The sequence below is a fragment of the Trachinotus anak genome, unplaced genomic scaffold (genome assembly GCF_046630095.1).
Source record: "Trachinotus anak isolate AG129_WGS33_773 ecotype Australia unplaced genomic scaffold, CSIRO_AGI_Tana_v1 ptg000002l, whole genome shotgun sequence".
Lineage (NCBI taxonomy): Eukaryota > Metazoa > Chordata > Actinopteri > Carangiformes > Carangidae > Trachinotus > Trachinotus anak.
The window spans coordinates 19,691,327-19,708,225 of record NW_027273853.1 but is presented as its reverse complement, the minus strand read 5'-3'; the positions used below and the strand labels follow the sequence as shown (position 1 = coordinate 19,708,225).

General features: G+C 41.7%; 1 protein-coding gene across 1 annotated transcript in view; it reads right to left on the bottom strand.

The window, feature by feature from the left end:
• btbd11b (BTB (POZ) domain containing 11b) overlaps positions 1–16,899 on the bottom strand; it is a 66,414-nt gene that overhangs the window by 15,723 nt on the left and 33,792 nt on the right. Inside the window, exons 2-3 of the mRNA XM_071504526.1 lie at positions 8,046–8,204; positions 280–484 (exon numbers count right to left, since the gene is read on the bottom strand). Of these exons, the coding sequence (XP_071360627.1) occupies positions 280–484; positions 8,046–8,204 (364 nt within the window). The remainder of the gene's footprint in view (positions 1–279; positions 485–8,045; positions 8,205–16,899) is intronic.

The following is a 16,899-nucleotide window of genomic DNA, read 5'->3' as shown; positions in this document are numbered from 1 at the left end:
GTTTTTTGCATTTATTTATTTTTATATAGTTTTTGGACAACAATTGAGTTCTATGGCTCAGAGGCTATATCAGCCTTCGGATACACTGACAGCACATTCTAATAGGATTCAGTTCATTGTTAGTTTTGGTCTTTTTTCATTTTATTTGTTGAGGATAAGGAAAATATAGAATATTGACAGTTTTATCCCCTAATGACAGCTCTGCTGATCTCAGTGTGGTAGTTTAGGTCCATTGTTAAGGAATTTGGAGTAAATTTTATCAATGTGTTCGTTTCTCACCTCTCTGTTTGTAAGGTCACCTTGGAGGGCTCTACATTTGGGTTTTCCCACTCCATCTGAGGGCAGTGCATGAAATAACACAGAGTGTAGATCGCTTCGGGCGCCCAGTGAATCACGCTGCTCTTCTGGTGGATCGGCGTCCCATTGTTGTGATTCTTCATATACAGGGGCTGTAGGTGGTGCATGGCTCGGGACACCAGGTCACCTACACATAAACACACATTAACATATCAGGGATCACAAAAGGGAACACGTGAGCAGTGAGAGAGGAGTTCATGTGCTGGCACTCTCAAAGACAAGGGAGAAAAGACAAGAATATTTTGAGCACACGGCCTTTAAAAAGACGTCAGGGAATTGTCCTCATTCCTTCCAGCCCCCTTAGAGCTCATTCTGTCAAGGGAAATCGAGAGTTTCCCTGCACCACAGTCAGGAAAAAGACAGGGTTCATCCCAGTCCTTTCTGTGCACCTCACATGGGGAGCACGGGGGAGAGCAGGAGTATACGCATGCTCAGGACTAGACTGTGCGAAGAATGAATATTTATGGATAAACATTCGCTACTCCAAGCTATTTCCTCTGCATAATTTTTCAGTACTTTAAGGTCATCCTGTTGGGCTGGAAAAATCAAAGCTTGAGAGGACTCTGCTAATGAAAATTTGAATATTCTCTGGGTGGGTTTAAAAGAAAGTAAACAGTTCTTGGAAAAGCATGTTCAGCCCCCTTTTCTTATACTTAAGGGACAAGATAGATTTTAGTGCAGCAAATTCAGATCATCAAAAACTGAGAAAGGCTCGGTGTGAAAGTTTCTTTCACACCGAGCCTGATAGTCAAGACGACCGACCACTGCATGGAAACATTACTGTATGACTGTGGCACCTTAGTTATTGAGTGGCAGTGTATGCTTACTTGAAAAACAACCCTGTATTATTACAGCACAGACTCAAATCCCATTTCACTGGATGCTGTCAGATTTCTGTCGCTTCTCTTTCCTGTCTAGACCCACTGCACTATGAGAAAATGTAATGAAGTTCTGAAGCGGGGTCACTCGAATAAAAAAAAATCCACTCTGTGTCATATGGTTCTGGTCAATTTGATACCAAAAAAAGTAATTGAGCTGATGGCTCTTGGTTCCTCGGTCTGAATGAACCATACTGTATCTCAGTATGCCTGCCAATACAATAGAGAGCAGGAACAAACAGTCATTCCCGTGGACAAAAGGGTTTGTTTAGCATCAAAATTGGGCTATTTGGCTCTTGCCAAGATTCCATTTAGCCTCAACAATGTGGGAGGCGATTGTGAAAAGGATGCCTGAATGAGGGAAGGGCATTCATGCAATAAAACAGTCAATCTCTCAACTGTCCTTCGGGAACAGTGGTGCTGTGCTGAGAGAAATGTCCTGGACATCACCTACTGATGCAATGAGCAGGAAATATTATAACAGGAACGACCACCTCCTGTACAAACTTTAGATTAGAGGTCTTCGCAGTTTGTTTCTCCTCGTGCATCTTTCTCTTAATTGTACCAAGGGGAAAACAGATGAGCTTGTAACAGTGCCTTCTTAAGCTTGGTAAGGGGAGCTGAGGTGGCCAGCAAGAGCCAGTTCTCATGTCTTATTTATGCTGGCCTGTGACATTTCCTGTGCTGGCAGAGAGGAGGCTGGCAGGGCTGAGGAAGAAGATTACTTCCAACACTGAAAGAGTGCAACAGTAGTGGCAGCAGCTTAACACATAGAGTGAGATTACCGCTGCTCCTTCAGCAGGTGTACGCAGAAATAACTGCTGAAAAAGGATTTAACTCGTTTTCAGCTGTGAGGTTTTGTTTTGGCCAAAGGAGAGGAAGGACGGACAGGAGTACAGCAGTTTAATAAGCTAAAACGTCAATAGCCTTTTCATTATAAGATTCAAGCCTTTAATCAATACCTCATCCTGGGTAATTAATTCTTTATGCTAACAAGAAGAGGAGAGGTGGAGGACACACACGGCAGATCCTGATCCACAGGTATCTCAGTGATTACCTTTTAGCAGAGGGGTAGTGCACTCTTTGTTTTCAAAGCTTTAGAATCCCCTTAGTTAAACAAAATCACACAAATATGTCAGTTTCCAGAGTACAATGGTTCTGGCTTGATTTAGGAGGTATTTTATAAGAGTTGGCACCTTTAAGGCCAGCATCTTGCAATGCAGCACCTACATAAGCAAACTGCTCATTACTTCATAAAGTGTGAAGAGTGTTTAATATTTAATCGTGAGAGAGAAAGTATACTCTTTGGAAATGTAGGATTAACTCTCATTTCTGATGAGGCAATTATATCCAAGCCTTTATGGGGAAATAAATACACAGTAACCAGCTTTCCTTTGGGTTCTGATGAATGGGGCCTGTGCACTGTGCAGCTGCTGCCATCACCACCGGTTCTGTGTTTCAATTATTTGCTGCTATGCGGCCGTGATTACATTTAATGGTCGCCGGTGGCAATCCTGACTCAACAAGATGCTTCTCCTGCTATTAGTTTTGTCCATATCAGATAACACGAAGGGCACAAACATTATCTTTATGGAGCGGTTCCATCTAAATGTAGTGCGCTTAATGTGAAAAGACTCAGTGAGAACTCGTGCTCTCTTCGAATATAAAACACCATCGAAGAGACAAAATGCTTCCTTCCAATGTAATGTCACAAGTTAAAACTCAAACAAGAACATATTTCCTCATCATTACCCAGCTCCACTTTAATTTTCAGTCTGACTTAACATCACACATTACAATCTGTGAAAGCACATGTCGTCCCTGCAGTGACCTGTCTGTGTCTGTCAAAAAGCACTACAATCCTGAAACTGTTCCATTTGATTCTCCTGCATCTGACAGATACAGTTCATGGTCATTCTGTGGTACTAGAAGTAAACAGTATCTTCAGTGCAGATTTTAAAAATAATCTATACACTCTTCCTTCTGCCACAACAACATGATGTTCGAAATGTATTACTCAGAGTGTGGTCATTAACGTCTTCCGTCAATACAGCTCTGATTTCACCACAACGGAAATCAGAAACGGCAAAAGATGAAAAGGATCAGATGAGACACAAAAATGTCCATATGCCCTAATGTCCAATAATGACGAATCATGTTTTTAATCAGCATTGATTACTAATTCTGTATGACAATAATGGAAGGCTAAATATGAATTATTAATGCCACCATTATTATTTTAGTCCTAAATATAGTTACAGGTAATAAAATTTGCGAACAAGCTAAAAGGCCATAATGAACGTGACAAAGAAATGTAATGACTGAGGGAGTCCATTTAGAGGAGTTTTTAGACCAAACATACACATAGGAAATGCAATTTCAAAAGTTTTACTGCGTAAAATCAGGACTAATATAATTTGCTTCTTGAGATCTTGCATGGCTCAGTGGCTTCCCTCGCTTGGCTGAGAGAAAAACACAAAACTGGTGATTGGATGAGTCTGTTTTTGTTTTCTGCCCAGAGCAATGTTTGTTAGCATCATCTAAACTCTCGACAAGAACACGAACAAGCTCATTTTCGTAAATGTTGAACTATTCCTTAAACTTTGAGCTACTGCTGGATATTATGTTGTTTGAGGCCAACAGACGTATGAGCCTTCAGCGTGAGGAGACATCACTAGTATTTGAACTTGTTTCACTCTACATGTTTTTTTCTGTATAGATTTGTATATGGAGATCCTACATGCAGAATATTGAATCCTCTTCCTAATCCAAGAATATAGTTAGGGAGGCTGGTTCAGTGCATAATGCCACAACAGCTGGCGGCTGTGTGGTCTGAAGCCCACAGACATAACAACCTGCACAGTGAGGCCACCGCCATTTGATCTTGTTTTACTATGTGGTGCTGATGTTATACAGCTGGATAGATTTTCATATAGCTGGAGAGAGCCTACATGTATTCTGCATCCTCCATCCATCTGTGCTTTTTATTCAGGCAGATTCAGTGACATCCTGAGTTTATACTAACAACGCTGCGTGGAACATATTTGATGGAGTGTGTTTGTCGGGCATGACTGAGTGATGATGACACACCAACAGCCCTAATAATTGCAGTATTTGCAAGACCCATCATTTCAAATATGCTAATTTGGCATTTTGGCAGAGGAGAAAATGAGAAAATACAAAGAGGTAAATCAGTGGCAAACCTCTAAGATGAGTCTAAAGGCCAGTGCAAAAGACTGTACCTGCACAGGATGCAAATTTTACTGCGCTTGAATAGCCAATGTCATTTTTATGCCTCCGCACTGGTGACAGCCACGGGATTTATGTTCTCAGGTTGTCCGTCCATCTGTTCCGTTTTCGTGAACGCGACATCTCAGTAAGGCCTTGAGAACATTTCTTCAAATTTGGCACAAATGTTCACTTGGACTCGAGGATGAACTGATCAGATTTTGGTCATCAAAGGTCAAGGTCGCTGTGACCTCAAACAACACGTTTTTGGCCAGTTATGACAAAATACACTTTATACCTTTTATTAAATACCTTCAAAGTCCTCACTACATATATCACATGAGTCTGGATGGACATGGATGTAAACTGCAGCTTGACTGGATGGCAGAGGCACACATGTGGTGGTGATTCTAGTAGTCCATGAATTTTATATGAAAATAACTCTCACCTGTCTTTTCCCCGAAACTCCCATCTTTTATTCTGCTTTTTCTCCCCATCCTGCTCTCTTTCAAATACACTATTTGACAGCTTGATCATTGCTGCCTCTTCTGCCTTTGTCAATTATTCATTATTTATAGCTTCAGCCGTGTGTGTGTTTGTTTGCAAATCCTATCGTTATTTACAGAATTCCTCTCCAGAGCTGATAACATTACCACTGGACTAAGCTCTGCTATTATCCACCAGCTGCTCTGTTGTCTCAGAGTGTGTTTGTAGTGTCAACATTGCAGAATGAGTCCTTGCTCGACCTCATCAATACAACATGGACAGAGGACTGCTAGTGATTTGACTCAGCGCTACACCCTCACCACTCTGACCTCGGTCCTATGAAAACATACAGTGAGAGGAATTGGCTAACTGTTTATTCTGATGATAAGTGTTTACACTGCACAGCCTTGTCTTGACGTACCGATGCCATGACAACAGAAACAGACCCTATGACCTTTTCCCCATTATTTGGCTTGAGTTTTTTTTTTTTTTAAATATTGCAAAGCACATTAGGACAATTTGTTCTTCTGTCAGTGGATGCTGTGGCACTCAAATGTGTTTTCTGGAATGAGCTGCAGAGTTGCACCCAAGAAACAAAACTGTTCATCACTTCCAATGAGCATCTTGATTGTGTGATTATATCTGATTATATGAAATGGGAAAACATGAAGTTATGTATTCAGTGATTTGCAACACAGCTTGCCAACGCAGATTTACTGAGACTTTTTGAAAGTTTGTCAGAAATTTTCCACCAAAACAAAAAACAGAAACTCAAATGAATGCCTTGTGTTGAACTTTGCTTTGGACAACTTTGGTTGCATATTAACTTTTTTGTGAGTGAGGACAAGAGGGTAAAACTTAATCATTAGGTAATTTCTCAAATGATGCATAAAGCCTATTATTATTATTATTATAAAAAACTGACTCCTAAAGCCCGTGTAAATGACTTTGGACTTTTGTATAAATGTAGAAAGCATTTAGAAATCATTCTGGTGCCCATTATTCTTTAAATAATGAGTACATTGTGAGGGGACAGACATTCAATTAACTTTTGGAGGGCTTGTCAAACTTCTAAGTTAAAATCATTCTTTAAATAAATGGCTTTGGTTCATTAAAACTGATTTTACTGACAGTGCAGCTCCCACTGATTCAAATGCTTTTAATTAGGCACACACACATGCACAGCAGGAGAATGAAACAGTGATTTATTGATAGACTGGGTCAATATGTGTGAATTATTAAACATCAAATTATCATATCAGCTAATAATGCCATCCAACTCAAATGCGGTGGAGAATTTGTCTACCAGAGCTGCATACTTTCAATAAAACCTGCAATCAAAATATCATGTAATTGTAAATTCATTAAGGATTATCAAGAGTCTCAGCTAGTGGTTCTCACAGCTGTGCTTTGAGCTAATTGCAAGGCTTAGCATGCTAGCTATCTTAATTAAGCATGTCATCATGCTAAGGTATGGTAATTAACACTGAGCACAAAGTACAGCCAAAGCTGATGAGAATGTCAGTATTCGGTCAAGAACCAGATTGAACAAATGGAAATTTAAGCCACATAATGGTGCTAGATAAAGTTAATATTACAATTATATAGATAAATACAAATATTATAATTCATCCTGAGGGGGACATGAATGCTTGTATATAATTTCACACCAATCCATTCAATGGCTGTTGAAGTATTTCATTCAAAACCACTACTGTCATGGTGGTACTAGAGGAACTGTCAGGGGACCACCAAAGTCAACAAGATCCATCGTCTAAGGACCAGAAGGTTCAAAATGAGATGCCAGTCCATCCAGTAGCTGTCATGAGATTTTACTGGATAAGTAAAAACTTTGGCCAGCTAGTGGCACCAGAGGGGAAACACAAAAGGGACCACAAAAGGCTTTAGGATTCGTCCTTTGGGGACCATGAATGTCTGAGCCAAATTTCATGGATATCCATTTGTCCATTTAATAGTTGTTGAGACATTTCACAGTGGAAACCCCACAAATTTCAGCCTGATGGTGGTGCAAACGAAAAGATCAAGGGCTTAACAAAGTCATTAGGATTCATTCTTTGGTGACCATGAATATCTGTACCATGTCTAGATCCATGCCTCGTGGTGGGTGCACCAAAATAATTTAATCCATTGTATCAGATGGTTTGAATAATGCTTCAGAGGGATTTCAGTCCAAGAACAAAACTCTGCGTATTGAACATGGAGTTAGTTTTTTGGGGGGTTTTTTTTGGCATGGAAATCGTCAAATTCAAAGCTCTTGAATATCAGCCCAAAATAGCAGGTGTCAGCAATTTCAGCTGGAAAACACAGCGACTTGCTTTTAGCCATATTGATCGAACCGTAATACACTCAGACTTTTAAGGATAATTTTCAAGTGTAGATCCCCCTGAACTCAAATGCTCCTTTTTAGCATCATCCTACCTCAAACTCACACTCACACAGTCACATATGCCAGGCAGCAAAAAATATGTGTACATTCAAAATTGAAAATTAAAAATCATAGAAATTAATTTGCTTCGACAGTGTAACAGCCTCCACTCTTTTCTGGGAGGTCTTTCCTTAAGATTTTGGAACCTGGCTGTTGGGCTTTGTTCCCAAGATGCTGCAAGAGCATATACAGTATAGGCCTCTTTCACCAAATACACTGGGAATCGTCACAGTTGGAAATGCGCATGAATTCCATTTTGAAGCTATTTCAGCTTCAGGATCCTGGTATTATACAATTATACAAATGCCTGGCTCGCAGTCAGTGCTCAAATTTATCCCAAAGTTGTTTGAGATCAGGTTTTTGTACAGGACAGTCCACACCAAACTTGGGAGACAATTTTCTGTGGACCTCTATCTGTGCAGCGTATTGTCTTGTTGAAACAGGAAACGGTCTGTTAACAGTATCATCAGTTGACCCTGGTGGCCACTGAGCAGCTTCATGAGAGCAGTTGGGCAGTTATTTGCCTTGCTCAAGGGCACACAGACTGCAGAGCATCCTGAGGAACCGGTCAACGCTGGTCCTCCACTTCTCCACCCAGACTTTTCCCGTCACACCCACACTGACACCCACGCCCACACACACTGACTCACTGAGTTCAGAGATGCTGCCCACTCTTGTTGCCAGTAAGCACTGTTCAACGGAGCGCAGCTCAGACTGACTGTAGGCGTTTCCCTCTCCGCTCTTTCCTGCTCGCTGCAGCTGCTGCTGGTCCCTGTGAAGAGTCAGACCCTCAGGTAGGCTGAGCACACCTGAAAGGGAGAGAGAGAGAGAGAGAGAGAGAGAGAGAGATTCTTACTCTTCTTTCATCATAAGACATAAGTACAGTAAGAGACATAGTATCCCCTCTTAAATGTCAGTATTGTCCCATTATTTCCTGTTATATATTTGTCATATTGATTTTAAAAAAAGTTCCACAAATGATTATTAAAAAACAGTATTTATAATTATTTGCGTGAAGACTGAGAATTTGAATGAAACAAACAATGGAGGCCATACAACAGTAATTATGCCTCCTAGTTGCACCTGTCAGAGATGTCTTCCAAAGGTAATAATGTGTAATATTTCAGATGCATTATTCACACCTCTGGATGTTAGTTACTCTTCCTCGCTCAATTCACTCTCTGACTTATTCCTCTGCAGCTTTGTGCTGCACCCTTCCTACTGTTTGCAGGGTGTCATCTTCTGAAAAGGCTGAGCAGTGACTCTCCACTTAGCCCCCTAATCACTGTGGAAAAAGTAGTTTTGGTTTTAATGGTTCCTCTCTCATAATATGCTGCTAATTTAATGCACACACTGCCTGCGGCAAAAGTGACATTCTTCATTCATCTTGTGGGAGCAGACAGTTGCTTATAGAGCGATTAATTTCAATGTTCCCAATGAGATGAAAGGGAGTCAAAAGGAAGGGACTGGATGAAAGTTACTGGCAGGGGTTTCAGAAAATGGGGAGGTTTATGTATTCTTCTTTTCTACCTTTTTTGGGCAAGTTAGGTAAATGTGTTATAGAAAGTGACAGTAGCAGCTCTTGGTGAAAAAAAAAAGAATGGCTGAAATCCTCTGTAAAGATTTTTCATTTAGTTATGTGTGCCATAATTTTGGTGATAATTCAACTTGTTCCTCATGCTGCTAGGCTCAAGCAGAGATGAGGAGTGTGCTACAGAGGTCTGGTAAGCTCACTCACAGACATGTACACATAGATGCCACATTAACTGCTGCATCGTACGTCAGTGTCAACGCCATATTGGACCGGGTAAGACGCCCCCTCCTCGCTTGACTGATTATCAGACAGTCCCTAACAATAGAGAAAATATAGTTAGTGTCCATATCTAACATTTCCTAACACTGAAAATACAGGAACTAAATCTAAATCTCAATGTGCTGATTTTAAAAGGCATGCTTATGATTTTGTGTTTGCTGTTCACCACGCATTACACAAGCAATAAAAACTGTGTGGCAAAAACATCTGGAAATGGTTTCTTGGTAATAAGTCACAGTTATTTAGCTTATAAACCTTAACAGCAGCTGCTAACAGAGCAGAGCAGTCACCGTGGCACCATTTCCTCTACATCTTTGTTCAGGTCTGATCAGGGTGCCACTGACAACCAGCACAACTCTGGAACAAAGATCATCACCACCCATTGCACCTATGTCAGGTATCCTGAACCACTCCACTTTTCAGCCAAAGCTCCAGAGAAGCCAACAAGATCAGTTATGAAGAAAAGAAACTTTCTCTCTTTTTCTGCAGGAACTTGTCTGCTGGGGTTGTTCTGAAACACCTCCTTTATTGCTTTTATTGCTCACAATGTGCCCTCTTGGTGAGCGGTTCTGCAACCTCCAGGAAATCCATCTTAAACCATTTAAAGCAGCAGGGGGTCTACCCTGGCACCTTCCTTACTCCCACTTTCTTCTCAAACAATTATATACCAAAGTAAATAGCCCAATCAGAGCGTGACCACAGGGCCCACCCCGTCTTTTGATGTGCGCAGATTAAAGGCCCCCAGGTGTGATTCGACAAAACATTGCACTGCAGCCACCATCATTTTCATAACTGGCTGAAGGATAAGAAAAATCTCATTCACCACCTCCTCTACTTTTAATTCATTCTATGACTATTTGACTTGATTTCATTTTCTGTTGGGGGTTGCTCTGGCCACAGTGGAAATCAAACAGGATTGCCGGCATGTAAACCTAGGATCTAATACTTGTAAGAAATAAGAACTAAACAAATAGAGACTTTTATGAAGGCAAGTTTAGTGCCAAGCAGTAACCTTGGATAAAGGTGGGATTGCATCCCTCCCTATGCTTCATGTCTCAAAACTACCAAGATGATGCTGAATTCCCTTTTGCTTTATAAGTTTCAGGGTTCTTGTATTGTGCATGTTGGCCCACTGCCACATTATCCTAACTTACTGGAACACTAACAGAGCCATTGTTAGTGTTATTAGTAACAATTGTGTCTTTCCTGCTGTGATATGTCAAAATGTCTGCTGTGAAAAATGGCTATGACTGAATAAAAGTATGAAAACACCTTACTGTTACACTTGAGCTTTTAACTGTCCAGCTCCTTAACCTTGGTTCAGGGGAATAACAGGACCAGCTGACAGTGAAGTGCTGAATGGTCTCAGCATGGACTGAGGCAAGGTGACTCACTGGCTCTCTGCGTCCTAATGCAAGGCACTGCCTACCCTCAGGGAGGAACTGATGGAGCTCTTACATGCAAGCCAGCTAGCGACTATAGTTGCTGTCTGTCTGTGTGTGTGTGTGTGTGTGTGTGTGTGTGTGTGTTTGTGTGATGAAAACACTTGTCTGTAGCTTCCTCATGATTGTCACTGCACCAGAAATATCACAGGAAATGTAATATTGTCAGGTTTTAAAGTCGGTATAACTGCACAAAATATTTGAAGTTGTTTACATGACCATAAGGGCATGAGTTGATATTGGGCACCTGCCTTTCTCTAACTGGACCGGTCCTGTTTGGCATATGGCAGTTATTCAGTGTCACTGAGGAGAGGAGAGGAGAGGAGAGGAGAGGAGAGGAGAGGAGAGGAGCCTACAGGCTAGACGCTGTCACTGGAGAAGAAGTAATGAGTACAGGAGTTCCCATTAAGATGTCACTGAATGCACCTTAGTCATATTCTGTGATAGGCAGCTGCACGGAAAAAAATCCAGTGCATGCTCAGAAACATATTCCACACGGTGTTGGGAAAAAGTCACTTAACAAAACTCAAGCCAAAATATTACAAATCCAAGATGACAAACTTCCTTCTGACAGTTTTCTATCTCAGTTTATTGATGACGTGCATTGGGCTTTAAAGGGATATTTATCACTCTGTAAGTTAAATACAGACATCAGCCGACAGCTAGCGGCCAGCCAGTGTAGCTTTGCATTAAGTCTGGAAACGGGCAACAAAACAAACAAAATGCACCTACTAGCTTCAAGCTTACTAATTAGCACATTATATCTTTGTTTAATCTGTACAAAAACCAAAGTGTAGAGTTCTGGTCCGAAAGAAAGCAAACAAATTTTTTGCCTTGTGTCATTTGACTGCTGGACCAGCGCAGTCAATGTGTTCTCAACCCAACCAGCCAATTTTTTGATTCAAGCTGAACGTTTTCAACTTTCCAGTCAACGCCCCGAGCGAATTTGCGTGTCTTTCCATTCACTCTGGGCACAGTTGCGCAGCCTTTACAATTCACCTTGCATACTGTCTGAGCACACAGTAACACCCGTTTTTACACTTCTACACAAGACACTGCATTTTGCTAGCTGTGCGCTAGGCTAAGCTAACTGACCGCTGGCAGTACAGATGTCAGAGTGGTATCAAACTTCTCATCTAATTTTCGAGCTAGAACACAAATATGCATATTTCTGAAAATGTCAAACTATTGCTTTAAGATAATTTCTAGCACAGTTTTAAATGTTTGCTTCATCTGAAGTTTTTTCCATGCATACATTTTTTTTTAGCTTTTTTCGAAGCTGACATAAGCAGTAACACTAATTCTGTATATCAGTAAACAAACATTACAATGTTTTTCATTTCAATTAATTTTTCTCTGGGTCTATCTGTCAGAGGGCAGACTACTGTAGTTTGGATCCACTCTTCCTTGTCTCAGGGTTGACTAGAGCAGTGGGGCAGGAACACTGACCTCAATGTGGCTCCTACCCTGCACTTAAATCTATTTTGGAGGGGACACAGAGGGAAGTGCACTTCCGTAAACATGCTGCAGCTCTGCAGGATCACTGGCTTTAGGTTTCACACGCAGCTAAGACACAGAGACAGCAGAGTCAAGCTGTGATTTGGAAAATCATAAATGTATGGTACAAACAGGAACACTCGAGCAGTACTTGAATGAATGAGATGTGATTGAGATCAGACTTGAGTGCAGGATTTGATTCAAGGTGCCAAGTAGGCAGAGCGACAGAGTGAGAGAAATGCAGGAAGGGTGAAGAAGTAATACAAATATAAGCAGCTTGATGCTAACATACTTCAAGTGACAGCAGAAAGTATTATATAAAGGCTGTTTCTGGTGCAGCATTATGGCACTAAAGGGTTAATCAAGTTGTTACTGTACATGGATCACAGTAGTGCTGCCCCACTCTAGGCTCCTGCTCTGTTCTGCCAGGCCAGATGGCTACCATATGTATACCGGCCAGTGAGCATAGAGGGAGACATAGTGAGATGGAAAGCGGGAAACAGAGTAGTGACGTGTGTTAAGATGTGTTATGATGCCTTTCCTACTCTAAATGGCTGCTTTATTCAGACAGAATAATCTTCACAAACTGTAGAAATAGAGGTGTGAATATGAAACTGCGTTGGCATGCCTGGGCAGACTGTAAATCTCCTGAGGTACGGTCTCGGTTTGGGTTCTCAGGTGACCACAGTATGGTCTGAGCGAGCCACAAGTCTTTAATGGGTTAGTCCTAAACCAGCCACAGGGGTATAAAGGAAGACTGTATAACCACTAGTCCAGTAAGGAAATACATGCACACATGCAAATGTCTGTTTAAATTAGGAAGCTGGCAGAGGGAGAATGCAAAGGAAGACTGTATTAACCACAAACACAAACAAACACAAATGGTAATATCCAGTCAGGGGCTGCAACAAGCCATGTTGCATACAACACTCTACGTGCACACAGAAGCCGCCACACATGCATATTAGTAATTAAAAAGTCTTAATCCCGGGCACTTCATGTCTAGTTACAATGTGGCATGCTCTGCAGAGAGAACAATTCGTTCAGCTAAATCCAAACCCAATATTTCCCATTACTGGGCAACCACATTCAGGATACAGTTTGTTGAAGGTGCTTTTGCCGTCCTCAATTGAAAGGACTGAAAAAGCTCCCGAGTTTGCATTATGTGTTGCTCTGAAAGAAACACACAGGCCTCCTGATGTGTTCTCACATGCATGAGTGTAAGTAACCCGCCAAGGGAAATGTGTTCCGACTGCGGGTTTAGGTTTATTTTTGCATTGAGAGCTTCAGGAAGGAGAGCCCGCTGTGATGCATGTCAAACCTCTTCTGCTGTTGTTTTAAATGGTCAATAATAATAAACGCAAAAATGAATGTGACTCTCTATTGATCCTTTATTGACACCCCTGCTGCACATGGAGGTTAGAGGTCAGACTCAGACACAGAGCAGCGTCTCTGGGGGCTGATAGGGAGTTGCTGTCTGACAGCTTGTTCAAGGACACTTCAGGAAGGCTGATGACACAGGAGCCACAAACAATCCAGTTAATCATTTTGTCACCCTGCTGCTCCGCGGTGTTGCTGTTTCAGTTGGTATGTGTGAATGGGGCGCACAATCTTTTATTATATTAGATTTCCCTGATTGAAGTCACACCTCTTCACGGACACTCATTGAAGCCAGTCCAACAGACGCCATGAAATCATGAAGAAAAGAGACGGAGCATTCACAGTCTCATTCAGTCCACTGTGTCTTTGCCTGCATGGGTTCTGTTGGCAGCCCTTTAATTACAGAGCTGTTCCCTTCAATTTTCTAAAGGGGTATCTATTTAATTTGTATAATCAATTTGTAAAGCTGTGGTAATCAGTATGAACAAATGAACAAAATGGTAACAGGTAATGTGAAAGGGGTTGCAAATCAACTCTGGCTCCTAGAAACTGCATTTCAAAACATTGAATACTGGATTATTGATAGTGTCCAATTCCTGTGTTTGATTAATAATGGTGGGGCCACTCATTTGTTTGCATTTTAAAAGGATAGTTTAGGTTATTTGATGTGGGGTTGTATGAGGTACTTATATATAGTCAGTGCATTGCAGTAGATTTGGATCAGTGCACTCCCAACTTGGAGAGGCAGCCAACAGCACCAACATAGAAGCGATGTGCTGCCGGGGATGAGACTACCTGCAAAAACATGTTTTAGCCACATTAAATGCCCACAGAGAAAAGCTAATACCAGTTGAAAAGCATGCTATTCATTTGAATATTTTCCCTGCTTCATGTTGCCGTCAAACAGCCCTTTCCTTCGGTAATACATTTTCTCAAACGCTGAACTAGCATATTCTTTCGCATAAGCACATGTTCGCAGCGCACTGTGTTACGCCACAAATCAGCAGTTTGAGTAGTTTGTGGAACAGATGACAAATAAAAGAAGATAAAAATAAATGATTATGACAGCGATGACAAAATGCTGTTCAGTGTGGAGACAGTAGGACACCCTTAGGAACCAGTGTATACAGAAGAATGAAACAAAGAGACGGGAAACCTCTGTGGAAGCTGGAGGCCCAGAAAGAGCCCAACCAAGCGACCAGGCAGTGCAGATGTGTAAACTGTAAGCCCATGCCCACGGACCCAGACAGCTACAGCTGCCATGAGTGGGACAACACAAATTCAGGATCTTTCTGAATCAAAGGCAGCCAGCACCTCACATTCAGTCTGCATCGCCATCCGGAGTTCCCTGCCTTCTGAATGCTGAATGAATACTGAATACAAACACACACCATCTTTAAAATCTTTACAGTAGTGAAGTTTATATAGTGATTACAGTGTGTGGTGTAATATAGTGCACTTGTGCGTAGGAATACGGTTGTGTAAATGTAGCGCCAAAGGAAAGGGCATTTATCATGGCTAGAACATATTTCTGCGGCTGGCCCCGTCCACAGCAACACATCGATCAGCTTCTGAGCTGGTTCTCCTGGCTGCCTCTCCAAGCTGTGAGCGCACCGATCTGAACCTACTGCAGGTAATACACGGACTATAGATTAGTTCCTCACACAACCCCACATCAAATAACCCGAACTATCACTTTAATCATGGATTTGGCGTTTAATTTTCTAAGTGATCGTTGTGCCTTAGTAAGGAGATCTGATGCAGAGCGCATTAGTTAACATCAGATGTCTAATGCAGAAAGAGAGACAGAGAAGAGAGGTAATGGCGAGAAGAGAGGTCAGCTGAATAGATACTGCGGCCGATGAATATATTTGAATCATTGCAGGCAGCCCGGAAATAGCAACACATACAAACTGAAAGCTAAAAAAAGGACAGACGTGAATAGGTCAAGAAGAAAACACACATGCAAGTCCATACAAGTCATCACCACAGAATACTCTGTACACTCAAACACACACACACACACACACACACACACACACACAGAGGACTTGTGATGGGTGGCCGAAGCACAACAAGGGCACAACTAGAATTACGCAATCTTCTCCAATCAGAGGGAAACCAGCCTCCCTGCAGGCTGTGTGTTTTTTCCACCCTGAGGTAGCAACTCTCTCGCTATTATTCCTCTCTTTTCATCTCATTTCCTCTGTCAAGGGTAATAAGTCTGCGTGTAATATCCATGAGTCGCACACTTCCCGCAGGACGCTTTCCAGACAATACTGGCAATCAGCAGAAGCAGGGAAAAATCTGAAGTCACTGAGCCGTAATCTCTCTGCTCACCCTGCACTACCTCCATATGTGCATCTGGGAGAGTCTTGAAAAGCAGTGCTATGGTATTTTCTTCCTGACAATTATCTCATACAATCTGATATGGGAATGGAAGGAAAAAAGGACTGTCGCATTTCAGTAAAATCAAGCATGGAGTGGCTGTGAGTAAGGACTCTGAAAAATGTGAAAAGCCTCTGAACTCAGACACAGCAGTGCCGCTAAATGCAACAATGTTCTGAAGTAATTGCTCATTTAGCACTTAGGGCAGTGGAGTAATTAAAGGATATGACTAATGTCATAAAATGAGATTTGCTGCAAGAGGACATTTTCCTCTGGGTCATTTTAAAGGGGTGACATCATATCGAGCTTGTAAACACTGGGAGCTTTTAAGTGAAGTTACTCTCGGACACCAAAACTCAACACCATTAATGGGAAGCAAACTGCAGAATAAATACGATGGCAAATCCTTAAGGCTCGTCTGCCCGTGTGAGTGCTGGTTTGTGCTGTGTGTGTGTGTGTGTGTGTGTCTTTGTATGTGTGTGTTTTCCCATGAAGCACATGTGAATTGCTGGTCAGAAATGAAAACAAACCACAACTCTCATGCAGTATTAATAGTGTTTACCAACATTTTTACAGTAGCTGCTAAATGAATATTTCTGCACTGCACATTTCTGTAACTCTCACGAATCTACACTGTGCAGACTCCGCATTGGTCTTTCCTTGTGAGAGAACATACTACTGCTGTGGCTATTATTCCTACCCTTTCTCTTTGCATTGATACTGTATATGACCAAATGTTATTTGAGTAAATGGCACTTTTAAAAGCAAAAGATTCCCAGTAACAGAGGAGGAGGACATCTGCGATGAGCAGAAGGGAGGGTGATTCAAAGTGTTGCGGGCAAAACATTTCAGAAAGTCCTGGATGTTAGGAGCAATGACGAATGATGAGACCAGGATTTGTAATCCACAGCGCAGCCTGTTCAGTGGAGGGTGCACAGGGTGAAGGATATGTAAAGTGTCTAGTCCTCATAATGACACAGTTAA